At 38.7% G+C, this 27,724-nt stretch overlaps 1 protein-coding gene across 7 annotated transcripts in view; it reads left to right on the forward strand.

Moving 5' to 3' along the window:
* Positions 1 to 27,724, forward strand: part of PPFIBP2 (PPFIA binding protein 2) — an 85,611-nt gene that overhangs the window by 38,257 nt on the left and 19,630 nt on the right. For 3 of the 7 annotated variants that reach the window (XM_083348898.1, XM_083348901.1, XM_083348899.1), the window contains 10 exons: positions 2,443 to 2,625; positions 6,340 to 6,432; positions 7,673 to 7,781; positions 9,230 to 9,262; positions 13,413 to 13,474; positions 20,577 to 20,652; positions 25,498 to 25,601; positions 25,693 to 25,757; positions 26,066 to 26,134; positions 27,334 to 27,394. In XM_083348898.1, the coding sequence (XP_083205024.1) occupies positions 2,443 to 2,625; positions 6,340 to 6,432; positions 7,673 to 7,781; positions 9,230 to 9,262; positions 13,413 to 13,474; positions 20,577 to 20,652; positions 25,498 to 25,601; positions 25,693 to 25,757; positions 26,066 to 26,134; positions 27,334 to 27,394 (855 nt within the window). The remainder of the gene's footprint in view (positions 1 to 2,442; positions 2,626 to 6,339; positions 6,433 to 7,672; positions 7,782 to 9,229; positions 9,263 to 13,412; positions 13,475 to 20,576; positions 20,653 to 25,497; positions 25,602 to 25,692; positions 25,758 to 26,065; positions 26,135 to 27,333; positions 27,395 to 27,724) is intronic. The other 4 variants (XM_083348902.1, XM_083348904.1, XM_083348900.1 and 1 more) reach the window with 3 other exon arrangements.

A 27,724-nucleotide genomic window follows, 5' to 3' on the forward strand; every position in this document is an offset into this window, starting at 1 on the left:
TAGTCAACAGGGTCGCAAGAAGCGTGTGGAGAAACCAAGGCGCAAAATAACTGCCCATGAACTGAGAAAAGTCAAGCGTGCAGCTGCCAAGATGCCACTTGCCACCAGTTTGGCCATATTTCAGAGCTGCAACATCACTGGAGTGCCCAAAAGCACAAGGTGTGCAATACTCAGAGACATGGCCAAGGTAAGAAAGGCTGAAAGACGACCACCACTGAACAAGACACACAAGCTGAAACGTCAAGACTGGGCCAAGAAATATCTCAAGACTGATTTTTCTAAGGTTTTATGGACTGATGAAATGAGAGTGAGTCTTGATGGGCCAGATGGATGGGCCCGTGGCTGGATTGGTAAAGGGCAGAGAGCTCCAGTCCGACTCAGACGCCAGCAAGGTGGAGGTGGAGTACTGGTTTGGGCTGGAATCATCAAAGATGAGCTTGTGGGGCCTTTTCGGGTTGAGGATGGAGTCAAGCTCAACTCCCAGTCCTACTGCCAGTTTCTGGAAGACACCTTCTTCAAGCAGTGGTACAGGAAGAAGTCTGCATCCTTCAAGAAAAACATGATTTTCATGCAGGACAATGCTCCATCACACGCGTCCAAGTACTCCACAGCGTGGCTGGCAAGAAAGGGTATAAAAGCAGGAAATCTAATGACATGGCCTCCTTGTTCACCTGATCTGAACCCCATTGAGAACCTGTGGTCCATCATCAAATGTGAGATTTACAAGGAGGGAAAACAGTACACCTCTCTGAACAGTGTCTGGGAGGCTGTGGTTGCTGCTGCACGCAATGTTGATGGTGAACAGATCAAAACACTGACAGAATCCATGGATGGCAGGCTTTTGAGTGTCCTTGCAAAGAAAGGTGGCTATATTGGTCACTGATTTGTTTTTGTTATGTTTTTGAATGTCAGAAATGTATATTTGTGAATGTTGAGATGTTATATTGGTTTCACTGGTAAAAATAAATAATTGAAATGGGTATATATTTGTTTTTTGTTAAGTTGCCTAATAATTATGCACAGTAATAGTCACCTGCACACACAGATATCCCCCTAAAATAGCTATAACTAAAAACAAACTAAAAACTACTTCCAAAAATATTCAGCTTTGATATTAATGAGTTTTTTGGGTTCATTGAGAACATGGTTGTTGTTCAATAATAAAATTAATCCTCAAAAATACAACTTGCCTAATAATTCTGCACTCCCTGTATATTTTGAGATATTATTTTCAGCTGTTCTTTCAGAGGATGTTTTCAATGTCTGTGTTGTTGAATCTTTGTGATTTAAAAAGAACTCTGGATGTTTGTAAGATATTCTTTCGATTCATTATTTCTGAATGAGATCTACTCGGCATTAAAAAGAAAAATATTGGTAGATCATGATGGATATGATACTTGCATTTATAATTGATTTTTAAGTGCTATTTATAATTGATTTTTAAGAGCTATCAGGGTTCTCTCAGAACAGTAGCAGTATCTGGCTGTTCTTAGTTGGCTCTGAATAAGCAGTCAAAGCTGGTTAAGCACTTGAATGGGAAATCCCAGGTTGTAGGCTAGACTGGGAAATTGAACACTCTCCCAGAAGAAGCCAGTAATAACATACCTCTGTATTGTTGCTATGAAAACAACAAGGGGGATTCTATTTAATAAGATTCCACAATAGCCAAATTCCCAGGAATATTTTATGAAAGCTTGTGATCTATGAGGTCTTTGATACTTTTTAAAATATAGAATTAAGACTGTCAGTTCTTTGTATACTTTTTGGAAGGGCTTCAGAACATAGCATAAATGTTGTATTTATTTGCAACTCATTAAAGTAACCACTTTCTGCTTTCAGGATCACAAAGCTACAATGGAATGCTTTTTGTTGTAGTTATGTGATTCTGTAAAAAAAAAAAGGAATGCTTTAATGAGTTACAGATAGGTGTGATGTCTTTCCAAGTTTTTGCAGGCATATTTTCTCAGCTGAATCTGAAGAGTTGCCTAGCCTTAAAAGGTAGCACCATTACTTATTACTGTCCATTTTTTATGTTCTTTTAAGAAATGTAAGCTTTGCAGATGCAAGCTTTCCTTCTACAATATGGCAGAAAAGGTACTGGTTTGATGTGATCATAGGCAGTTATTGAGGAAATCAGTTACAGATACACAGTGAGCTAAAACATTTATCAAACTAAAGGGCTTTTGAGTCTTCCCAATGCATTATTTTTATCTCTTACAATGTTAACTTGTCATCTGAGCTTCTTAAGAAGGAATAGTTTTGATAGTTGTTTTAAGCATTAATGGAATCTGTTCTGTGGAATGATCCCTACCCTTTTCACTATTTCACAAAAGAGGACACCTTAATGCCTATTGTTCTATCTCATCCCCTCCCCCAAGAGAGTATGTTTTTGGCTTCATTTCATGTTGTCTCTAGATGTCATTTTCTGTCTTTCTTATTTAGTCAGTAGTCAACCTGATCAGTGACCTGCAAGAACAGATGTGTAGACTGCAACTGGAGATTAATAATCAAATCCAGGGAAGAAAATCACACAGTAGGAAGCCGAGTGTCGAGGCTATTGGTTCTCAAAACAGCACTGAATGGGTGACAGAGTTCCCTTCACAGGAGAATTGCTTTCAGTGTGAAGTATGAAGGTCAAATGTTAGCCTGAATCTATACATTTTCTTTTCTTTTCTTTTTTTGAGGAATAAACTAAACATTACTAATCAGAGTTTTCTGTGACCACTTGGCATGAATTGATGCTGCCTTTACAGAATGCTGTGTTTCTTAACAAAGTAAGAGTCAAGTTTTGCTTGTCTTGTTTTGGAGTTGAGGCAATAACAGACTTAAAGGGATTTTGTTAAACTTTGTCAAAGCTGAAGAGCTGTGCTTGAAATAACGTGCTATTCCTGATATGAGATTGTAATGGTGATCCATCTTTGGATGCATATTTGTAAAACCCACTTTTACAATATGTAAGTAGTCTCAAATTATGGATTATTCCTATGTGTGCTTACTGTCTAATTTGTTAATATATGAACATTTTAACTCACAGTATATTATTAAAGTAGAACCATGCTGCAAATTGTAAAGACCTTAAGAGACTTGAACACTGGGCCCTATCCAAAAAAATGCAATTCATTGGTGAGAAAAGTAAAGACCTCCACATAGGCAAGAAAAAACAAATGCAGAGGTACAGAATAGGCAGTATCTGTCTCAACAGCAATAACTGTGAGAGAGATCTGTGAGTCCTAGTGAATAACCACTTAAATATGAGCCAGTAGTGTGCTGCAGCTGGCAAAAATGCCAATGCAGTCCTAGATTGTATCAACAGAGGGATAGCATCAAGAACACAGGAAGTGACAATACCACTCTATATTGTACTAACTAGTGAGATCACATTTGGAATACCGCACCCAATTCTAATCACCGCAATACAAAAAAGATGTTGAGACCCAGAAAGAGTAGAGAGATGAGCGATAAAGGAGGTCTGGAGGCTTAACCATATGATGAACGATCAAGAGAGCTAGATATGTTTAGTCTAACGAAGAGAAGGATTAAGGGTGACATGATAGCTCTCTTCCAGTATGTCAGACATGTCAAACACAAGGCCCGGGGGCCAGATCCGGCCCGTGAAGTGGTTTCATGCGGCCCGTGAATCCATCCTGGAAACAGTGAGGGAAAGGCCCCTACTGCCTTGGCCCTGGCCCAGAGACTCTCCTTCTGCCAGAGACCCTCAGATGTGTCCCACTCCTGCCCGGGCCCCCATAGGCACCCTTAATGCGAACGATGTAGAGTTGGCCACGCCCACCCAGTAGGCCATACACACTCTAGCCATGCCCACCCAGTAGGCCACGCCCACCCAGGCCACACCCACCCGGCCCCTTGAGGGCAACCGCAATGCTGATGCGGCCCTCAATGAAATTGAGTTTGACACCCCTGCAGTATGTGAAGGGCTATAACAGAGAAGAAGGGGTCGACTTATTCTCCAAAGCACCTGAGGGTAGGACAAGAAGTAACGGGTGGAAAATTGTTAAAGAGAGATTCAACCTAGAACTAAGGAGAAATTTCCTGACAGTTAATCAGTTGAATAGCCTGCCTCCAGAAACTGTGGTGCTCTATCACGGGAAGTTTTCAAAAAGAGGTTAGACAACCATTTGTCTGGAATGGTGTAAGGTCTCCTGCTCGAACAGGGAACTGGACTACAAGACCTCCAAAGTCCCTTCCACCCTTGATATTCTATGTTCTTATGTCTAGTTAAATGTCCCTTAGGACTTTAGGTCCTTCTATGATTCTTTATTAATTTATAATGCTTTTATTTAAAGAAACCAGTCCTCTTAATTTATAGAAGTATGTAAGGAATATTGAACCAAATTGCTTAATTTGGTAAATCTATTTTAATAATGTATAATTAACAAGGAAAGCAAAAAATTATTTCGGATATAATCTGTTTTTTTAATTCAGTGTTATAGTAATTAATGTGTTATTACACCCATTAAGTAATTTTTAAAAGTTAATCTATAATGTATTAGCAAAGTGCATCAAACTCTTATTAGTATTTGATGGACGTGAGAAAATTACTTGACTGAGGGCCTCCATTTAAGGCAATGGTTTTCAAAATGTATTTAAGTTATAGGCATCTGGTTTCATTTATTTTGTACATTTTATTCCAAAGAATCAAATGAATGGGACAAAGGGAATCCTCCATAAAACTCAGACATTTTTTTCTTTGTTGAAAGCTCTTTAAAGTTAATTGCTTATTCTGCAAAAACATCTCAGGGCTATATGGGTTTTGTAGAATAAACTTTCACTCTGATCAAAACCACTTTATATGTCAGACTGAAAGCTACTTTAGATAAGCTGGTAGAATTCAGCAGGATAGGACTGACACTGGTATGCCTAACGTAAGCTGATTTTAAGATTTATTATTAGCTCAGGTTTGTTGAAGTAGCATTGTGCTTTTCTGAAACTTGGAGAATCACATTTTGGACATAATTGTTTTGCTCCTGCTGATTTCTTTAAAGTAATGCCTCTGACTCTATCTGTATGGTTGCTTAACATTAAGTATAACGTAGTAAGGGTTACCTCATATAGACTGAAAAAGAAAACAAAGCTGAAAGAAACTGAAACAAAATATTATATATATTATTTTCCCCATTGGATTAGATCAAGTAGGGTCAACTTCCTGCAGGTCCCATCTATCTTAGAAATGCATTTTTTATTCTGCTCCAATGTGTGGGAATGCTCTCTTTACATAGATCCTGCCTATCAGTTCCCTCTTGGGTTTCAGGAGGGAATTAAGACCTAGCTAGCTTTTCTATCTCACTCAAGAAGAACGCATGTTATATTGGGATACTCTCACAGAAGTTGTCTTTCTGTACTTAAAGCTAAAAGTAGTATTTGAAGTGACTTTATACAGATAGTACTCAAATTATGACTAGTTGCTTAGTGATCGTTCAAAGCTACAGTGTGCCCCCCAAAGGTGTCTGTGACCCAGTTACAACATTCCAACAACTGGGCCCCTCCACCGTCATGTGACTGCATTTCAGTCCCTTGGCAACTGTCCCCCATTTATGGCCATTTGCAGTATCCCATAAACATGGGACAAGATATTTTTGCCCAAACCTGGCATTTTCTTTGAGTTTTGGCAAAAATGCCACATAGTGAACAATTATTTTGCTTAACAACTGCAAAAAATGTTCATAAAATCTAATCCGCTCATGTACTTTATGACCCCCATGACTTAGGAATGCAATGGGAAAACTCCATTATTGTCATAGCTTGAGGACTACTTGTAGAATACCAAACTCCGATATTAATGAAAGGAGATTAAGAATGGAAATTTCTGGCTTATAAATAAAATAGTGCCGCATAAAATAGAATGCTAGATTCTGCTTCTTCTACAACAGTGTTTCTTAAACTTTTTTCTCTCAGGGCCCTTTCGCATTTTTAAAAATTATGGAGGATTCCAAAATTGCTTGTATGGGCTATATAATTATCAATATTTACCATATTAAATATTAAAATTTATGCATTTGCTGCTGCTACCGCTACTCATGATTGCCCGATGGGATTTAATATTATGTTATTTTTCAAAATAGACTTGTGAATAATTTTGATTTTTTTGGAGAGGTCCTTGGACACCCAGAGGTCTTAGAACCACTCTTTATAAAACTCACGCTTTAAGAAACACTGCCATACCGCAATATTTTCAGTCAAGTCGTTTTACCATAACATAAATTTAACCATGGAATGTATTTGTCATTGATAATAATATTTACATGTGATTAATATAATGATGATTTTACCCTAAGTGCAGTGTCATTAAGAAGTATTCTTTTATCTCTCACTTCTCTGCAGAATTTGTTACAGGAACTGAAACACCTGAAAATTAAGGTTGAAGAGCTAGAAAATGAGAGGACTCAATATGAATGGAAACTGAAAGCAACTAAAGTAAGCAGCACAATTTATAAAGCGGTACTAATACCTCACGTGAGGGACGCGGTGGCTCAGTGGGTTAGGATGCTGAGCTTGTCGATCAGAAGGTCGGCAGTTTGGCGGGTCGAATCCCGAGTGCCGCGTAACAGAGTGAGCGCCTGTTACTCGTCCCAGCTTCTGCCCACCTAGCAGTTCGAAAGCACGTACAAATGCAAGTAGAAAAATAGGGACCACTAACGGTGGGAAGGTAACAGCGTTCCGTGTGCCTTTGGCGTCTAGTCATGCCGGCCACATGACCACGGAGACATCCTCGAACAAGCGCTGGCTCTTCGGCTTTGAAACGGAGATGAGCACCGGCCCCTAGAGTCGGAAACGACTAGCACGCATGTGCGGGGGAACCTTTACCTTTACCTTAATACCTCACGTGATCTTGATTCTGTGTCTCTATTTATACAACCCAGGATTGTATTAGCTTTTTTGGCAGTGGTTGCACACTGCTGGCTCATGGTTAATTGATCGTCCACTAGGACTCCAAGGTCCCTCTCACAGCTACTGTTTTTAAGCCAGGTCTTGTCCAATGCTGGCATGTCACCCAGCATTGGAAATAATCAAATATTTCCTACCTTTTAATTAAAGCAATAGCTCATGCTGTGTAAACCCAGGATATGTGTAGGATCATATATGGATCCATTATCCGGTCTTCTAATCCCCTACAAAATAAAAGCAGGGGGGTGGGGGCTTGTTTTAGTTTACTGATATTGTTAAAAGAAATAAAGCACAGTGATTCTTTGTGTATTACTTTATTGGCAAAGTGTTAAGATAGAAATAAAATTATTATGAATTTGGAGTACTGTTAGTAGTATTTATTAAATTATGTTCATATAATAAGTGCTTGAGGGTCAGTGAACAATCTGAAACTTCATTAGGGGTCAATGACCATATCTTAATAGACAGTTGTTCTGAAACTTGAACACCAAAGCTTTTCCTCTCTTGAAACTCCTATAACCAAATATTTCCTACCTTTTAATTAAAGCAATAGCTCATGCTGTGTAAAACCAGGATATGTGTAGGATCATACAGTATATGTATCCATTATCCTGTCTTCTACTCCCCTACAAAATAAAAGCAGGGGGTGGGGGCTTGTTTTAGTTTACTGATATTGTTAAAAGAAATAAATCACAGTGATTCTTTGTGTATTACTTTATTGGCAAAGTGTTAAGATAGAAATAAAGGTATTATGAATCTGTTCCTCTAGGCTGAAATAGCACAACTTCAAGAACAGTTAGCTCTAAAAGACTCAGAAATTGAACGATTACAGAGTCAAATCTCGAGGACATCAGCAAATAATGAAATTGCAGAGAGAGGTAATGGTTTTTGCTTTATTTCTGTTATTTCCAGATGTTTAAAAAATCATATGTAGACTGTTATTATTTAAAATGAAGTGTCCAATAGATAGCCAGGGACATGGTGGCTCAGTGGGTTAGGACGCTGACCTTGTTGATCAGAAGGTCGGCAGTTTGGCGGGTCGAATCCCGAGTGCCGCGTAACAGAGTGAGCGCCTGTTACTCGTCCCAGCTTCTGCCAACCTAGCTGTTCGAAAGCAAGTAAAAATGCAAGTAGAAAAATAGGGACCACTACGGTGGGAAGGTAACAGCGTTCCGTGCGCCTTTGGCATCTAGTCATGCCGGCCACGTGACCACGGAGACGTCCTCGGACAAGCGCTGGCTCTTCGGCTTTGAAACAGAGATGAGCACCGGCCCCTAGCGTTGGAAACGACTAGCACGCATGTGCAGGGGAACCTTTACCTTTACCTTAATAGATAGCCATAGTGCCAAAGAGAATAAAAACAGATTTTCTCAGTTATCCATGCAGCATTTCTGCATTTATTAAGTTACAGCAGTTGCATTCCCATATCCTGCTTCATTATCTAAGTATTGTGTCATAGTTTTAATTGGCTTGCAGCAATTCAGGTGGAATTCCCACTATAATCTTGTTGTATACTAGGCAAGAGTATACTCCTGCTAAGAGTTTGTTGGAGCTAGACTTGCTAAGAGGATTATTTTTCATTAACTACACTATTATTCTAGATTATACAAAATAATGGGCAATATTAAATGTTGTCCCTACTCTCTCTTATTTACCAATATCTTTATATATCACTCACACAAGGAAAATATATGTTTACTGATTGTGTTTCAGTAAAAATTTTAGAAAGCTCATTTGAATTCCTGTATTGAGTCAGGGGTTGCAGCTGATGATGTACATGGCTGTTTCCAACTTGATGGTTCCATAATGTTATATAGTAATTATTCAGCCTTTTATCCTTCCAAATCAAATGTGGATAATAATATTCTTGTTCTCCTATTTATGGGCAGTAAAATTGAATTAGTGGCAGTTTACCGTAGACAAATGACAATTTTAAGATTTTTTTTCAAAGTTGTCTTGAGACACACTAGGAATTGCATTGCTTGTTAAATGGATAGGGGTTCTATTTATTCATAATGTTGTTGCATGCTTTGCATTAAAGACGTTTGCTAGATATGACTATTGGCTAAAAATTGCTGGAAAAGTTAGCAAATGCACTTGTTTTTGAAGACCACTGAATTGTCTGTGGATTCCAAAAGAGGGCCTGTGCATTTTAAGTGACTTAGCTCCTTACAAATGTTCTTATGTCCCTTTGAAAATGGGGAAGAGATTAGAAATGTCAAGTATATCTTTTATTTTGGGGTGCATATTTCAGTGGAAATGAATATAGTTATCTCCTCTGTTTTTTCCTTCATTCTTGATTGACTTTCTCCATTTCCTGTTGTAGAGGAAGTGTATAAGAGAAAGCTAAAAGAAAAACGTAAGCCATGAGACTTCCCTTTCTTGCCTTTCAAACACAAATTGCAGATAAAATGCATTTCTGCAGCAGTGAACATTAATTTATATTTTGCTGCTAAATCGTAATTTTAATATATGTGAATAACTCATTATTGAAAGCAACCAGGCAGCTATCTGAATGATCTAAACACAGGTAGTTTTCAAGTTACGATGATAATCGGGATTGGAATTTATGTCACTAAGTGATATGGTTGTAAATTACAGTGTAACATGTCCACATCGTTTAGCAGCAGCAATCCTGGTAGTTCCCATCGTTGTCACTAACCAAACCCCGCCAGTCATTAAGTGAGGACCCACCCTGATCCACTTCCCGGTTTGGTCCTCCCAGCCCCAATAAGGAGTAACTGCCTCATCTCTGCCTTCCTTTCAATTCCCCTCACCCAGCTCCCTCTCATCTCTGCCTTTTAGTCACCCTGCACACTGGTACTTCATGGCAGTGGTGCTATGGCTGAATAGAGGCCCAGGGCCTTCACTCTCAGTCAGCCGCCACCATTCACAGGTCGCTAGTTCAACCCTAATGCCACTGCTGAGGAGCACTTCCTCAAACTCCATGCCATGGCCAACTAGTCCAGAGCTACAGCACAAAGCCCCAGCCACCCCTCCACTCTGCACTCCACAGACGCACAGCTGAATTTTGTCATCTTCATCCCTCTGTTAATGAGACGTGCCCACCTCAGCCCAGTGCAAGGCAGCTGCTGGCCATGCCAGGTCTTCTTCCTGAGGCTACTCGGGCTGTTCTCCAAATAGCCTGCACCATTCTCGCAATCCTTTGGAAAGCTTCCAAGCCCTTCTGTAGCTTTGTGAGAATAGTGTGTGGACAGTAGTGCAAGTGGCCAGCTGAAACTACTGAAGGCCCCAGGCCTCTACTTTAGCCCCAACACTGCCACCACCACCAAGGAGTCCCTGCAAGGTGGACAAAAGGGCAGCAACATTGGGGAGATGGGAGAATTTGTAATGCTCCTCTGGTCATAACTGGGGATGGACTGCCAAGTCCTGGGTGACTCTGGGCCAGTTATTCTCTCTCAGCTCAGCTCTACATGGTTGTTGTTGAGGGGAAAATAGGAGCAGAAAAAAGGACTATGTATGTTTGCTACCTTGAGTTACTAATAATAGAATAAAGGTGGGATAAAATGTAAATAAATCATAAATGTTGATGACATTACTGTGGGATGCTGTAAAGGCCATAACTTCAGGGACTTATAACAGTTGTTGAAAAAAGGATTGTTAAATGAGGACTACTTATACTGTAAGGTTTGTGTTGCAGATAACATTTTTGTTGTTTGTATCTGACAAAAATAAATCTCAGTTTGAAATTAGATAATAATGTAACACTTTTAAATAGGTTCTGTCAAAGTCAGTAAATTCTAATACAAGCTCTTTATGGCTACATTTTGAGTAACTAGAATGCTATAGCTTAATTACATGTTGTTGATTTTGGTGGGTTTATTTTTAATAAAATCTAGCTCTAACCCATAAATGCAAAAGATCTTTTTTAAGTGCTTTTCTACAGAGGGTCGCAATACTCAAACAATTTTGACAGATTTTTAAGCAGCAGTTTAATGGATGGTAAACAGCCAAGTTGTAGGGTAGACTGGATAGTTGGGGGGAAAAAATCCTGAAATGAAAATCGCTACTAGTTGCAGAGAAATGACAGGATTGTATCAACCTCCATTTAAGAACTTATTTCCTTTTTACTTTCAGTACCCATCCAGCATTTATAGTTTTGTAAAAAAAAAAGTACAAATTGACCTTTTAAAATATTTGTCTAATAAAGTACTTTTAGGAGAAGAGTTCTTAAATATTAAAAGACCTTGCTGTGACTCTTTTAGAAGGTTAATGTTTGTTTGTTTGTTTATAACTCATTTTTATTAACTTTACAAATAACTCAAGGCAGTGAACATATCTAACTTATCTTCCTCCTGCTCTTTTCCCCAGAACAACAAACCTGTGAGGTGATTTGGACTGAGAGAGAGTCACTGGCCTAAAGTCACCCAGTTGGCTTTCATGGCTAAGGTGCCACTAGAACTCACAGTTTCCCAATTTGTAGCCTGGTGCCTTAACCACTAGACTAAATTGGCTCTCAAAAATCTCTAAATACAAGATGAACTTTTTTTTCTGTCTGGTTACTGCACATTGTATGGCCTTGTCTTTTTTTCACCATCTATGCCAATTTTAGTTTTTAAGATAAAATAAAACAAAACATATAATTATTAATTCTGCTACCCCCTCAATATACTTTACAAAACTTTATAAATCATTAGAATTAATAATTCAAATTTTCTGCATGAAATTATCTCTAAACAATATTTCCTCCATGCCATACTAATATCCGTAACTAGTGCTCATTCTTTCTTTGAACTTTCCTTGTGTGTCACATTGCCATCTTTGCAGATTATTTCTTTGAAGCTTAAATAAATTGAATCATTTTGCATTGCTGTACAAAAAACTCTCAAACTTGGGAAATGTTCATTTAAAATTCCTCAGAATTGTTTGGGCAGATATTATAATCAAATCCATTTTTACATTATCAGCTATATCTTTTTCCTAAAATGCTAACAATTTTATGTCTACAATGAAGACTCTTCCATCCAGTTAGCAGCATTTACAATATTTGAGCCATTTATCCACGTTTCATCTTTGAAGGGTGACTGGACTGTTCTATTACAGTAAATCACCTTAGATTAAATCCAACATAAAATTAAGATTTTACATATAGGCTAAAACAGGGCAACCAAACTGGCTGCAAGAAATCCAGGCAGGCCCTAGTTGTTAGCAAAGAAACAGAGTTTTTCATATTTCTTAGCTGCCATCTAGTGATTACAGGCATACTTGCGATCCAATCTGGAAGAAGACCATGAAGGTAGCCCACATTAAAAGAAACAGACAAACAAAAATCTTATAGTTTAATAAGACTAGTGAAAAGTTGTTATAGTATGTGGTAAATATTTTTTGCATAACAAGACTTTTCCTAAAATTCTCTTAAGCAAATTTAAGAGAAAAAGATACAGTGGAGCAGTTGCTACCATTTTTCTCTTGAATGAAATTACTAGATTTTTTTTTCCTGAGGAATTTTATATCATTTAGTAAAGCAGAAAGAGGCAGTTATTCTTAGAAATCGGAAAGAAAAACAAAATCCGAACTTTATAAACATCTTTGTCTTTTCAAGTCACGTTTTAAGCAGTTGGATTTTTTTTTAAAAAAATTGTTAATCACTCTCAATTACTTTGGTTTGAACTGTCCATTTTCTCATATTTAAAATATTGACACAATGTATTGCTTTTTAATAAGCAACTAGTTTCTGTAGTCCATAGAAATCTGTCTTTTTACAGACACAGATACGGTTATGTGTATACTTAAACATACCAGTTGTACAACTCTAGGCTAATTGTTTTCCTCTTGTGTTTTTATTTTGTGCTGTATTTTCATTAACTTGAATGTTGTATAAAAATCAGTGACAGAAAATTTTTCCACATTCTCCTCCCTTGTGTAGCTGTCTCAACTTCTCTCTTCCACCAAAGGAAAGCTATTGTAGGGTGGAATTGTGAAAAAAAAAGCTGAGGCCAAAACATCACTAATTGTGCGAGAAGGGTGAGGAAGAGGAACAACAATTGAAACCTCCTAGGAGACATGTAAAGGGGGCGGTAGGCTGGTGGTTAAGACGCTGTGCTTGTTGATTAGAAGGTTAGCTAGCTAGCTCCCAGTCTTGCCCCAGCTCCTGCCCACTTAGCAGTTCGAAAATATGAAAAGGCAAGTAGGTAAATAGGTACCACTTTTTGGTTGGAAGGTAACAGTGTACCTTCCTTGGTGGATAGTCACGTTGGCCACAGGACCATGGAGGCAACTTTGCTTCACTGGCTCCCTCAGCTGGAAACAGACATGAGCAGGATCCCTTAGAGTCAGACACAATTAGACAGGGAAAACCTTTACCTTTTTTTTTTAAGGAGACATACACATCTGATAAAACCTGGGAACTAATACTCAGCAACTATTTGTCATCTGTATGTCATTTAAATGGGAAGAGGGGCAATGAAGCTATTACAGTTCACTAAATCACTCATTTTGTATTCCATTTGGGGTAATTCACACTATACAAATATTGTTTCCATTTTTAGAGCAAGAAGTCCAGTGTTTAAAAGTAGGAATGGAATCACTCTTGGCTGCAAATCAGGAAAAGGTAAGAAAGCAGTTATGAGTTAGTCCTGGGGGTTGGGGTTGGTTTGGTTTGTTGGAAGGCAATGTTAATAGATAATCAGTTTAGCATCCAGCTGCACCTGCCTTATGCCTTTAGTTACAGAGCTGAACTAAACTCTGCTCTAATTTTTCCTATCTGATCTGAAGAACAAGCCCAGCCTTTCCCTCTTAAGGAGATTTAAAAAAAAACCAATGTTATTAATTGTTTTGAATAGCATAATAAAAGATAATACAAACCAGAAGATTAAAAAAAGATAAAATAATGTAAGGAAAAGGAAGACAAATGTATGAAAAGAACTCCCTCCCCCCAAAAAGTGATTTCCCACTCTCATCATGACAAATGTAAACAATTTCATAATCTCTTCACCTCCTCTTTTAGCCATAGGGAAGTCACATAGTGCCATTGTTCTTCAATCCAGTTACCAGCAAAAGATCCAAACAAAAATCTAAAATTGTAACGTTAACTAATGTATATATGGAGCTAAACATTCTACATCTCAGCTGTAATGTCAAGGTTGTGGCTGATGATCCCACGAAGTAAGCACACCTGAGACATTCCAATTCCCTAATGCAAAACTTTATTGGGCAAAGCATACTGGCACTAATGAATGGAAAACCAGCTCTGGCAATATGGCACCAGAAGGATAATTTAAAAAGTAAAACTTTCCCTTTCCTCTCTGACAGTCCAGGTCACATTGTCCAATTAATCTTCAGGCAGTTGTTATGAGAAGAAATTCTCTCCTCGCCATAACATATCTCCAGCAGCCTTGCTTCCCATACGGCTAGAAACCACTATGCATTCCATATGCTCCCGTTCCCCCTCGTAACTGTTGGCAAGCTAGAAGTGGCATGGCTATCCCAGTGAAAGTAGTCTTCGTAGCTTGGCGTATAACTTAATCATTTATAACATTTAAAAGCCATACAATGGTTCTAGTATCGTAATGTAATCTAAATAAAAGAAAGCCCACATTTGACAAAAACCATTCCTCCCTTACAAAAAACAAACTCCAATAAACCACATTCCAAAAAGCACCTTATCCCTATAGCGTACATTCCACAACTCTAAGGTATAAGCACATTCACATTTCATATATATATAAATCAAGGGACGCGGTGGCTCAGTGGGTTAGGATGCTGAGCTTGTCGATCAGAAGGTCGGCAGTTTGGCGGGTCGAATCCCGAGTGTCGCAAAACAGAGTGAGCGCCTGTTACTCATCCCAGCTTCTGCCAAACTAGCAGTTTGAAAGCATGTAAAAATGCAAGTAGAAAAATAGGGACCACTACGTTGGGAAGGTAACAGCGTTCCGTGCGCCTTTGGCGTCCAGTCATGCCGTCCACATGACCATGGAGACGTCCTCGGACAAGCGCTGGCTCTTCAGCTTTGAAACGGAGATGAGCACCGGCCCCTAGAGTTGGAAACGACTAGCACGCATGTGCAGGGGAACCTTTACCTTTACCTTTTTATATATAAAATAATCCTAGTATCATAATATAAACAAAAGAATAACATTTAGCATAACAAAGAGAAATATTTTCTCCTTTAAAAAGACCAAGTCCTCACTTTAATTTTTCAAAAAGCAGTTAAATACAAAGCCAGTTTAACTTCTATAAATTTAGGATTTCATAAAGTAGGTATAAGGAAAAGAACCTTTACATCATATTAAATGTGAGCAAATTGGACCCGGAACGGTTCCAGAGGGCGCTTGGGCCTATACACATCACCCTTACCCACAGCCCAGTCGATGCTCTGGTGGATGCCTGGGAAAGGGCGGCCGCCGGGGCACTTGACTGCGTTGTACCCTTGCGACCTCTGACCCGGCGCAGATCCCGCCGGGCTCCATGGTTCTCTGTGGAGCTCTGGGAGATGAAGATTTGGAGATGAGGTCTAGAGAGCGGTTGGAGGTCCAGCCGATCCGAATCTGACCGATTGCAGTTAAGAACCTTTATAAGGTCTTATCTTGCGGCGATAAGGACGGCGAAGTCTAACTACTTTGCTGCCCTTATCGCGTCCGCAGATAATCGCCCAGCCGCCCTGTTTAGGGTAACTCGCTCCGTCCTTAATAAGGAGGTGAGGGAGGATCCCTTGCGGGGACGAGCCGAGGAGTTTAGTCATCATCTGGCGGATAAAATCGCTCAGATCCGGACTGGTCTGGACTCTGACTGGGCAGAGTCTGATGTGGAGGAATCAGACAGTCTTGAGCATGTTATCTGGACTGAGTTCGACCCTGTTTCCCCTGATGATGTGGACAGGATCATGGGGAGGCTGAGCACCACCACCTGTTTGTTGGATCCGTGCCCCTCCTGGCTAGCTTATGCGGCCCGGGAGGGGACACGAGGCTGGTTCCATGCAGTAATAACTGCTTCTTTGAAGGAGGGTGTCTTCCCTGCCGCCTTGAAGGAGGCGGTGGTGAGACCCCTCCTCAAGAAGCCTGCCTTGGACCCTGCTGTTTTAAATAACTATCGTCCAGTCTCCAACCTTTGCTTTTTGGCGAAGGTTGTTGAGAGTGTGGTGGCGCATCAGCTTCCTCTGTTCCTGGAGGAAACTGATTATCTGGACCCGTACCAATCGGGTTTCAGACCCGGATACAGCACGGAGACGGCATTGGTCGCGCTGGTGAATGATCTCTGGAGGGCTAGGGACAGGGGTTGCTCCTCTGTCCTGGTCCTATTAGATCTCTCAGTGGCTTTTGATACCATCGACCATGGTATCCTGCTGCGGCGTCTCAGGGGGTTGGGAGTGGGAGGCACTGTTTAACGGTGGTTCTCCTATCTCATGGGCCGCTCGCAGTCGGTGTTGACGGGAGGGCAGAGATCCGCCCCGAGGCCTCTCATTTGTGGAGTTCCTCAGGGGTCGGTTCTCTTGCCCCTCCTGTTCAACATCTATATGAAGCCGCTGGGTGAGATCATTCGTGGTTTCGGGGTGGGGTATCATCAGTACGCTGATGATACCCAACTTTTTCTTTCCACCCCTAACCAACCCAGCGATGCCCTCGCCGTGATGTCCGAGTGCCTGGAGGCGGTCCAGGTCTGGATGGGGAGAAACAGGCTTCGTCTCAATCCCGCCAAGACTGAGTGGCTGTGCATATCGGCATCTCGGGTCAACCAGACTATTCCATCTCTAACAATGGGGGGTGAGGTGTTACCCCCCATTGATAGGGCTCGCAACTTGGGCGTCCTCCTGGATTCACGACTCAATTTTGAAGACCATATAGGAGGCGTGACCAGGGGGGCTTTTGCCCAGGTTCGCCTGGTGTGCCAGTTGCGACCCTATCTGGACCGAGATGCCCTACGCACAGTCACTCATGCGCTCGTGACCTCCCGTTTGGACTACTGCAACGCTCTCTACATGGGGCTGCCCTTGAGGGCCACTCGGAGGCTTCAACTGGTGCAGAATGCGGCCGCGCGAGTTGTGATGGGGGTCTCCCGATACTCCCACGTAACACCTCTACTCCGCGAGCTGCATTGGCTTCCGGTTGCCCTCCGGGTGAAATTCAAGGTGCTGGTGATGACCTATAAAGCCCTACATGGCTTGGGTCCGGTATATCTGAGGGAACACCTGCTGCCAGCATCAAGTTCCCTTCGTCCAGTGCGCTCCCACAGGGAGGGTCTTCTCAGGGTGCCACCGGTAAGAGATTGCCGGCAGGTAACACCCAGGGATAGGGCCTTCTCAGTGGGGGCGCCTGCCCTTTGGAACCAGCTGCCAGTGGAGCTGAGGACTGCCCCCGACTTCCGTTCATTCCGCCGGGGCCTGAAGACCTGGCTCTTTGAGCTCTCTGGCCCAGGCTGAGGATTAATTTATTTTAATTGGGGTTTTATTTATACAGGGATAAATTTAATCTTTTTTAAACTTGGTTTTTAACTTTTGTATTTTTGGTTTTTAATTACCCTGTAAACCGCCCTGAGTCCTCCGGGAAAGGGCGGTATATAAATGTAATAAAATAAAAATAAAATAAAATAAACAAATAAATCAAGTACCATATTTTGCCAATTAAAATATCAGTAAATTCAGAAGGGGCCACCCAAAATAACATATCCCATTTTATTCTTAGTTGAATAAACCAACTTTTTTCTTCTATAGGGGCAGTCTTTTTCTGTAATCCATTCAAATGGTTGTTGATCCTGGTTACAAATTACGTTAGCATTTTAAACAGTCTCTTTTGTAAATCCAGCAAAAGGAAATTATTGCAATTGTCCTTTGGGATTATCATTTTTATTTTCTTTGTAATTTGTAGAGCCTAATCGAGTCTTCTCTTTCTATCTGGTGACAAATACTTATTCAGAATCTTGTTATAGTTTTGTCAAATAAATTTTGCTACATAAGTTGTTCCGTAACATTTTCATCTGGGAACCAAGTGTTCTCAAAAAGATCCAACAAAGCTAACATAAATTCATGATGCAAAACTCCCTGCGGTTCCTAAAGGTGTGTGTAAACTCCATTATAAATTGCTTGTCTTTTATGCCTCCAGTCTCAAAACCCAAAATTTATTTCCCACAGGCATACATTTATTTATTTAAAAAATAATCTCAAGAGGCTTAATGTTCAAAGCCCAAAACTCCAGAATTTTCTGACCCCTTAAAATTTTCTGTAGCCAAAACTTTGTCTTGCTCTCAGCTGTTTACCGGTAAGTTCTTAAAGATTATAAAAGTAAATCTTTATATTCTTATATTGAAGACTGAAAGCTCTCACCCAGTACTTCTAGCCTTGCCCCTCTGCAGGTGTCTTTAATTGGTTTAAAGTAAGTAAAAGGCAATTTCTGAAAAAAGGCAGCAAGGAAGGTGCACAAACTGTGTGTTGTTCGAAAGACTTTGTTTGCAGCTGGGAAAAATATGGTGCATTCCCATCTCCCAATTTCATCGTCACCCCCACCGCCAGAGATAACTGTCTTGCAGTCTCTTTGTGAGGAAGAGGAGCAACCATAGGGAGAAACAGCTTGAGCAATTTCTCATCTCTTTGATCCAGAAGATCATATGAGACAATCTGTACCAGCTCCTTTGTAAATTGCTGCAAATGTTGGATCCACTTGTCCATTGAGCTGTATTCATTCTGCCATATTCCTCCAGGAATCTCTTTAAGAGAGAGATTTTAAAAGGGGAAAAAAACCCCTCCTTGCTAAGGAATATCCTGTCCTTACCATTCTGCATTTCTCCACCCCGTTTAAACTGAAAGATGTTGAGTATCAAAAGTTTAAATCAAGATGCAGTGGGTGATCATGTAGCTATGAATATTGCTATTTGGTGTTAACAAAATTTTCTCCCAAATCCAGCTAGCCTTATTTGTTTGAGTTCCAGGTATAGACAGTCACTTTCTTACTCCTCTTTGACAAATATGCACAAACTCCTTCAATAGCTCACAAGCAACTGCAGCTACACATTCACTCATCTCTCTTGTTCTCTCACTGCTAAGGTAAAGGTAAAGGTTCCCCCGCACATGCGTGCTAGTCGTTTCCTACTCTAGGGGCCAGTGCTCATCTCCGTTTCAAAGCTGAAGAGCTAGCACTTGTCTGAGGACGTCTCCGTGGTCATGTGGCCGGCATGACTAGATGCCAAAGGTGCACGGAACGCTGTTACCTTCCCACCATAGTGATCCCTATTTTTCTACTTGCATTTTTACGTGCTTTCGAACTGCTAGGTTGGCCGAAGCTGGGATGAGTAACAGGCGCTCACTCTGTTACGCGGCACTCAGGATTCAACCCACCAAACTGCCGACCTTCTGATCGACAAACTCGGCGTCCTAACCCCCTGAGCCACCAAGTCTCTTATTCTCTCACTGCTAGTTCTGGCCCAATCCAACTCAAGAAAAGGGAAGTTTTCCTGAGGATAAAGAGCATGCCACTTGCATTGTCTCTTTTAAAAGGTTTTATATCTGTGCTGTTGCTCAAAATCTCACTGTGCGCAATTCTAATTGGTTAATGCATGCTCATTTATTTCTTTGGCCGGCTTCTTCATTCCTTAGATATCTGCTCTGTCTCCCTGTTCCTCTTTGGAAGCTATCCGTGATGCACTCATTTTAAGGTCATGGTTTCTGGCATTGTATAATGTACTGGCCTTTTAGTGCTTTGTTAATCCCTTATGCTGACTCTAGCCTTTCAGAATTTTGTTTTTATTTTTAATTATTACAGTGGTAAAATATCTTAATCTTTTATTATAATTATTCTATTTTTCTTTATATTTTATGGAATATAGATTATATTCAAGCTATAACTGGGGAGGGGAATTGGTTCTTTATAAGGGACCTCCTCTTTGCATGGTAATTTAAATAATTTTATATCAGTATTTCTTAAAATATGGTTATCCAGAATTGAAGTAGCTAACTACCCTGTCATGATTTTTTCCCCACCCATTTCATTACCTTAGAGAGACCTTAACCATACGTCTTTTTGTGCCTGGAAATAAAATAAAACCAATAATGTCTAATGAATACTTGGACTGGAGAAAGGACTGATGGCTTACTTCCATGAACAAACTGGCTATCATTCTGGGGATTGTATTAGCTTATCGAAAGTTTAAATCAACTGTGTGGTTTAGCTAAATTAGACTAGCATGTCTTTGAGAAATGGGGGCGGATAGAGAGGATGATAGATAGTTTTGTATTAATGTACAGGCTGATGCATCTTACTGAAATAATAATGTGACTTTTAAAGCAAATACTGTGTATATTATTTTGCTAACAGTTGTAGTTAAAAAATGTTGCAAGCGGCCTCACATGCTGTCTCATTACCAAGATGCTAGCCATCTGCAGAAGGAGTGGCAAAGGCACACTAATGCACTTGTGCACTGTTGAATATGATGGTGCATTATTTCAGATTTGATTCAGAAGAGGATGTCCAGAAAACACAGGACCACTAACATAGCACCCATTTGCTATCACAGGAGTTGATACACGGACACTTCCATACCTATCATGGAGTCTTAAAGGCTAATGGGATAACCTACCTACAGGGTTACCTATAAACCATCCCACAGAAATAACTTCAGGATTTGGAAGACTAGAAAAAGTCTCATGTATCTAATGTTCCACTCAGAACTTTCTGTGTGATTATTTTGATACTCTTATAAATTCAGTGTTGTTGTCTTTTCCTTTATAGGACCGTCGCATAGAAGAGTTAACTGTTTTGCTAAGCCAGTACCGAAGGGTGAAAGAAATAATGCTGGCGGTCCAAGGTATAATTAATTACTGATGTATTGATTGGAAGATCCTCAAAATGGTCTCATCTAATTTAATAACTAAAATTTATCTAATGCTCAAAAAATGGCCAACTGCCTTCATTACCATCTCTTCTTTGAAGCTCTGTGGATATTTTGTGTGGAACACAGTGTAGTAACCTCTATGTTTATTATGTAATCACATGCTTTTCATCAGTAGATTGCATTGTCAATATGGGAAAGGTAAAAGAAGATTAAACTTTTTTTTGCTGTACCATTTGCGTTTTTAGCAGGTGAATATAGTTTAATATTGATTAGAGCTATAATCCACAAGCTACTATATAGAAATACAGTTGTGGGAAAAACAACCTATTTCCATTTCCTTTAAAATTGAATGGACTGATAAATGCTTGTGCGGTTGTTTCAGAGGGAACATTTTAAAATAATATGATTATGCAGCTGTTTACTACAGTGTACTATAAAAAGGTAAAAGAAACAGAAATGGCTTGCTGCTGATATGTTGAAAATAACTAAAGAAAGGCTGTATTCAGAAGGCAACAGAGGCAGAAAAGTTTGCCCAGCTACAGGCTGAATTAAATAAGAAGAGACATCTTACATCTAAGGAATTACATCTAAACAGACACGACAAAGTGGGTGCGGATAATATTTGGAGGGAAGTACAGGAGATTTATTTAAGAAAATTAGGATAACATGTTATGTAAATATAGAACACAAAGATCTGAAGAAAGAATATTAAAAAGGTGAAAATATTTGGAGGAACTTTGTTAAAAAGATTGTAAAATTGATGATGGGTAGAAAGGTTTGATCACTGAATTAGAGCTAGATATGAAGTTAAAATGGGCCCTAGAAGATACAGCTAACAATCAAGCTGCTTAGATATACTGAACCACAACGTGAAATCAAGAGTATTAGAGAAGGACTGATCATTGGAAAAATAAAAGGCAATCAAAAATAGGCTAACAGAAGACAACATGACTTATATTATCTCTGGTGATTTAAACTTGAACTTATTAAAACTCGAGAAAGCAGTTATTGACAGACAATGTAGACAATCACTAAGAATCAGAAGGAACTGAACAGCAAAGTACAGATTGAAAGACGAAGAAAAAACTTTGATCAAATCACCCTTTTCATACAAGGAATAGGTATGGATAAAAATCACCATATCATTGCCTGCAAATGCCTTTCCATCATTTGCAAGTCAAGAAGAAGTGATAAAATTCTCAATTAATAACTGTAAAACATTCATACCAGTAGAAATTGTAAAATAATTACATTGGAACACATTTTTAAAACCTTATCTTTAAAAGGGGAAAGAATGCCAGCAAGGTAAGTTGGTGAGTGTAACATAAATGTAATGTGTTTTGTATTCTGTGTAATTCATATCCTTTTCACGTGCAGGAATTTAGAGAACATTGTAACGTAACAAATATTCCATTTATGCTTTCCAGGAAGCTTCATTGTTTGAGATCTCAATCACCTCAATTTACCTGTATAGATTACAAAAGTCTCCAGATGTCAGAGCTCAAAGTATTGCTTAGTTACTATGATAATAATAATTTTGACAATGGAAGCATTATTATTGTTTAATAATGATTTTTCCCACAATAACGTAAAACTAATGAGAAAAACAATAAAAGTTGAAAGAATATTAGTTGGTATTTGGTCTCCTGTGTCTACATTCTTCAAACTGTCTTCCTTAAGCATGAAACGTTTATTGGATGGTATGGCAAATTGTATTCAGATAATTCTTGCTTCCATTGTTAAAACTGATTTCATTCTTAATCTATTTTCTTTGTGTTCACTTATCTTCATGACTAGGCTTTTCTAAATACAGGAACTGACAATTTATGTGGATATCTAGTCAGAATGGAAAGCATATATATAGAACATTTATTCTTCCTTCTTTAAAATAAAAGCTGCATACCCAAATAAAATAGGTTTCAAACCTATTTAGCCATAATAATGTACAACTAATGCATTATAGTTTAAGTAAACCTGTAATTATAGTATTGCAGTTTAAATAAAGCTATAGTGTAATACTTGCTGACATGGTACATAATTTGACATCAGAAATTACTTTAATCATCATATTTCCCATCTTGTAGTCATTATTAGGCTAATACCAAGCCTAATCCTTTAATATTTCTTAAATGATAGGTCTAGCAAAAAAGTTGTGCTAAATTGCTCAGTTTTTCCCCAGAGCAGGCAAAAAATACAGGAAGAATTGCAAGAAGTAACTTCTCTGTGGCCTTGCCCCCATTTATCTAAACATGATATGTAAACTAAATATTATGGGGCAATATTTTATTGTGAATGGTTATATTTTCCAGTTGTGTAATGTATCTTTAAAAAAACCTATTTACCACAAAACTTTTAGTGATCCAATCTGCTGTAATTAACTATGTTTGGCTACTATGGGTAAAACTGTAATGGAACAACATAAAAAATAACCTGATTACTGTACCATCCTTCTCTCTCCCTCTCTCCCTCCCTCCCTCCCTCCCTCCCCATATTCATACATAGTACTCTATATTTCTTACATAAATGGTATTTATATATTGTAGTTTTGATTTAATGTTACAGAAATTATACTTTCTTTAAATATAATTTGATTAGCACCTCCTTCTACATAGGTAAATCTAACAAATATTATTTGGCATAAAACTCTGAAGATTTTCCCTCTGAAATATGTCATGTGGAATTATCTATATCTTCAACAGAGATTTTTGAATCTATTTGTTTTGGGGAAAACGTTTTTTAGCCAGAAGCTTCTTATATATTGTTATACCATGGAATAATCTATATTTGTTTTTCTCAAACATTGAATAATATTAAAATTACCTTGCCTTCCCATGAGTAGTTACTAGAGAACTACTTATCAAGAATAATTATGCTTTTCAGGCATCCTCAAAATGCATCAGAGTTATAACTGCAGTATCTATATTTATTTAATTTAATCAGACAAATTTTATTTATGTATAAAATTTATTAGCTGCCCATCTTACCATAGGGCAATTCTGGGACTTACAATTACATCTAAGTTAAAACATAAAAAGTTAACAAAAGAACCATTAAAACCAAAGACACATGGAGAGGATGGGGAGAGGTGGGATCTGTTATTACTCAATCAACCACCTCCATGGGGCTGGTCCCCCCTCTGAAGCCTCAAGCTGAGTGGCAAAGCCATGTCTTTAGGCCCTTATGAAAAAATAAGAGGGTTGGGGCCAACCTCACAATGGGGAGGGGGGCAAGATGTTCCAGCAGAGAAGGCCCTCTTCCTGGATCCCGCCAGCCAAAATAATCAGGCTGATGGGATCCGCAGCATGCCTCCTCTGCCGGCACAAATGGTACAGGCCAATCCCAGTGGGTTGAGAAGATCCCTCAAGTAACCTGGACCCATGCCATGAAGGGCTTTAAAGGTGATTACCAACACCTTGAATTGCACCTGGAAGCAAGACAGGTAGTGTTACAGGAGCCATTCTTGAGGCCCCCAAAACTACCTGCCCTGCTGCACTCTGCACCAGCTGTAGCTCAAATGGTGCTCAATCATCTTGATTAATTAGTATTTGTAATATTTTTTCCACAAGGACCAATGTTAATGAATTACTTCATCAAATTTCTAGATTTAAAATTATTTACAGTAGATGTATTCTCTCATTTTAGGGTTACAGAAGAGAACCTTAATAATCTAGCCATTTGGTGCTGATATGTTAAAAAGCTGTAGAGCTGTCTTTACATGATTGCCAATACGTAGAAGCCCAGGTGGCTCAGTGGTTAGAATGTAATACTGCAGGCTACTTCTGCTGACTGCCGGCTGCCAGCAGTTAAGCAGTTCGATTCTGACCAGCTCAAGGTTGACTCAGCCTTCCATCCTTCTGAGGTCGGTAAAATGAGGATCCAGATTGTTGGGGGCAATATGCTGACTCTGTAAACCGCTTAGAGAGGGCTGTAAAGCACTATGAAGTGGTATATATGTCTAAGTGCTATTGCTAGTTGAGATCTAATTACTTCAAAACCACAATCTTTCCCATCTAATGATTGTGTTCTTCTATATACAGGGTTCATATTTCAATTTCATAAGACATTTAAAGCAGAACAGATTCTCAGTTTTGATTGTGTCAACTATAACTTATAATTTTATGTAGTGATTTATACTGAGCGGGCCATGGTTCTTGAAATTAATTCTTGCTCATAGCATAATATGATTTTTAGTTATCTAAGGCAAAATATTCAATCAGTTCATAATTTACTAATGATATACTGGAAAATTATAATTTCCCTAGCTTTTTAAGATCCTTTATTTATTTGTACTTTATCCTTTTCTTTCTCTATTTTATATTTGCATTTTTATATACTTTGTATAAAAAATAAATTTCTGGGATTAGTTCCTGCAGTTACCTTGTAAAGATTTTTGGAATTGGTTTGCCATTAAGTTCTTCCTAGGGCTAAGGGAGAGTGACCGGCGCAAGGTCATTCAGCTGTTTTCGTGCCAAAGGTGAAACTAGCACTTACCTGTCTTCTGGTTAGTAGCTAGTGCCTTAATTACTACACCAAACTGATATTCTTAAAATCCTTTAACCATTTTCAATTCTGAAATTACAACTTCGGGAAATCATATCTTTTCCTTTCTAGAAAATGTAGAATTATATAGTTGTTAAAGAGATTATGTAACAATCAGCAACATATATCAGAAATTGTTTATTAAATGAATCCACTTTATTTAATTTTTCTTGCTGAATTCTTTACATATTTGATTTCAGCCAATTGGTATTTAGACTTTGGTAATATTGTGAGCTTTGGCCCTTTTAACTGACGTTTTAAAAATTTTGCACCTTCAAGGGACCTCAGAAAGAGTTTTGTCTGGTAGTGGGGAAGTTGATTTTGAAGCAACCTTAAGGAAATGGAACCACATACATGCACCACAAATAGAATATAAATCAGAGGTTGGTTTGCTTTTTCTTTCTTTCAGTTATGCACTTAATTTGTCGCTTTTTTCTGTGAAAGTTAATCGACACTGAAATGTTTTCTACATAGATACCTCAGGGGGACTTGGCCCCACCTATGTTACTCCCTGCATCACAGAAAATACTGGAAATCAGGTAAGAGCTAACTTTTTCCTTAGTTTGTTGAGGTAACTGAAAGTATCCTATTTCTGCTATACAGTTTATTTTTCACAGTTAATTGTGGGCTACACAGTTACTCTATGTATGTTTGTTTGGGTAATATAGCCTGAGATAGAGTTAAACTAAGTAAAAGATTGCCCCTTAAATTCTATTTAAATTAAATTCAAATTCAAATAACACCATATTTATTTATTTTTTTATTTATTATTGGGACTTATATGCCGCCCTATCTCCCGAAGGACTCAGGGCGGCTAACAACAATAAAATATTGTTATCATCAACAGGGGAAGCTCTCCAGTTCCCTCAAATAAACTATCTTTGACAAATGGGGAAACCCTGGAATTTCAAAATAGGTAAGAAAAATAACTGAAATCTTTTTGATCAAATTATCAAAGTCATTGTAAGAGATACCGCTACAATGAGTTAGAAAAACGTGTCTATTCTGGTCCATCTGTAGGAGTTTATTGTCTAGTTTATCTAAATGAGGTTTTCTATCAATATATCCATTGATGCATACACCTCTCGCTGTTACCTTTCAAAGTAGATTATGTTATGAAAAGCACAGAAAAGAGTGTACCACCGAATGAAAGAAGTTAAAATAAGTGGTAAGGGAAGAAAAGGAAACAAATCTTAAGTTGATCTAGTTTAAGCACCACTTCTGAATTTTCTCTTTTGGAGGATATTATTGAATCCATCAACCAAAGCTTTTTTTTTTTTAATCCCATTTATATCCCGCCCTTCTCCGAAGACTTAGGGCGGCTTACAATCTAAGCACAAATCAAATGTGCTTAGCAGTAGCCTTCATTCTATGTATATGCCTGCTTATTAGGGCTTTCGCCCCCCCCCCAAGCGGCATTATTACAAAGTCAGCTTATTGCCCCCAACAATCTGGGTCCTCATTTTACCTACCTCGGAAGGATGGAAGGCTGAGTCAACCTTGAGCCTGGTGGGACTCGAACCTGCACTAATTGCAGGCAGCTGGTGTTACTTAAGGAGGCATTAGCCCACTGCTCCACCAAGGCTCTTGTTATGTCTTCCCCTTCCTCACAGCCTATTTACTTGTTCTTTATATATTTATGTGTTTTCTTTATATGATCTATAAAGTGCAATTCATTCTTCCTCCTTTGCCTCCCACATAGTCTAATAATAATTTACTTACTACGTTCACAGTCTGTTTTGTTTTCCTTTGATAAACAAATCAGTCGCCCTGGAGTCTTCTGTGTTCTGGCATTTGGATGGCAAGGAAAAGATTCTTGCATTCCCGATGCATCTGTCAAAAACCAGTACACTTCTGCCCTTCAAATACAATGTATATTACAAATTATGTCCATATTAACGTTCTGGAAGCATCTTAACTTGCTCTAGCCTATTTTCATGTAGATGGACACACCCATGTCTTAACAGCTAAGAGTCCTACTGGTGGCATTTATTATTCAAACTTAAGATTGCAGGTTATGTGGAAGGGTTTTGTAAATGTCAAATAATTGTTGCTATCATCAATGTGATTTGGTATATGTATGATTTCATTAATTGTTGCCATTATATTTTGAAGGATATCTCAGAAAAAAATTTCAAGTAGTCTAGAAGACTTGCAAAGTGAATCTCTGGAAAAGGTTAGCTCCAATATTTAAATTTTTGTCTAATAAATATGCATTGGAAGCACATAAAGATGGATATAAAACTCAATTCATAGAAGTTTCATGTAGCAGAATAATTCTATTTCCACTGTTGCCTTGACTGAGATAAAAAACAACAACATGGCTCTGTACTGTCAAATGCATCAATATTGCTAAATCACCAACATCAGGAAGAAGCCATATATTTGATAAATTCTGAACAACAAATGCAATATAAATCCAAATCTAAAATAATTTGATTGAACATAACTAACTATACTCATTTATTCATCATGAAGGTGATATATCAGTTTAATAGGCTAATCT

The sequence above is a fragment of the Vipera ursinii genome (genome assembly GCF_947247035.1).
Source record: "Vipera ursinii genome assembly, chromosome: 1".
Lineage (NCBI taxonomy): Eukaryota > Metazoa > Chordata > Lepidosauria > Squamata > Viperidae > Vipera > Vipera ursinii.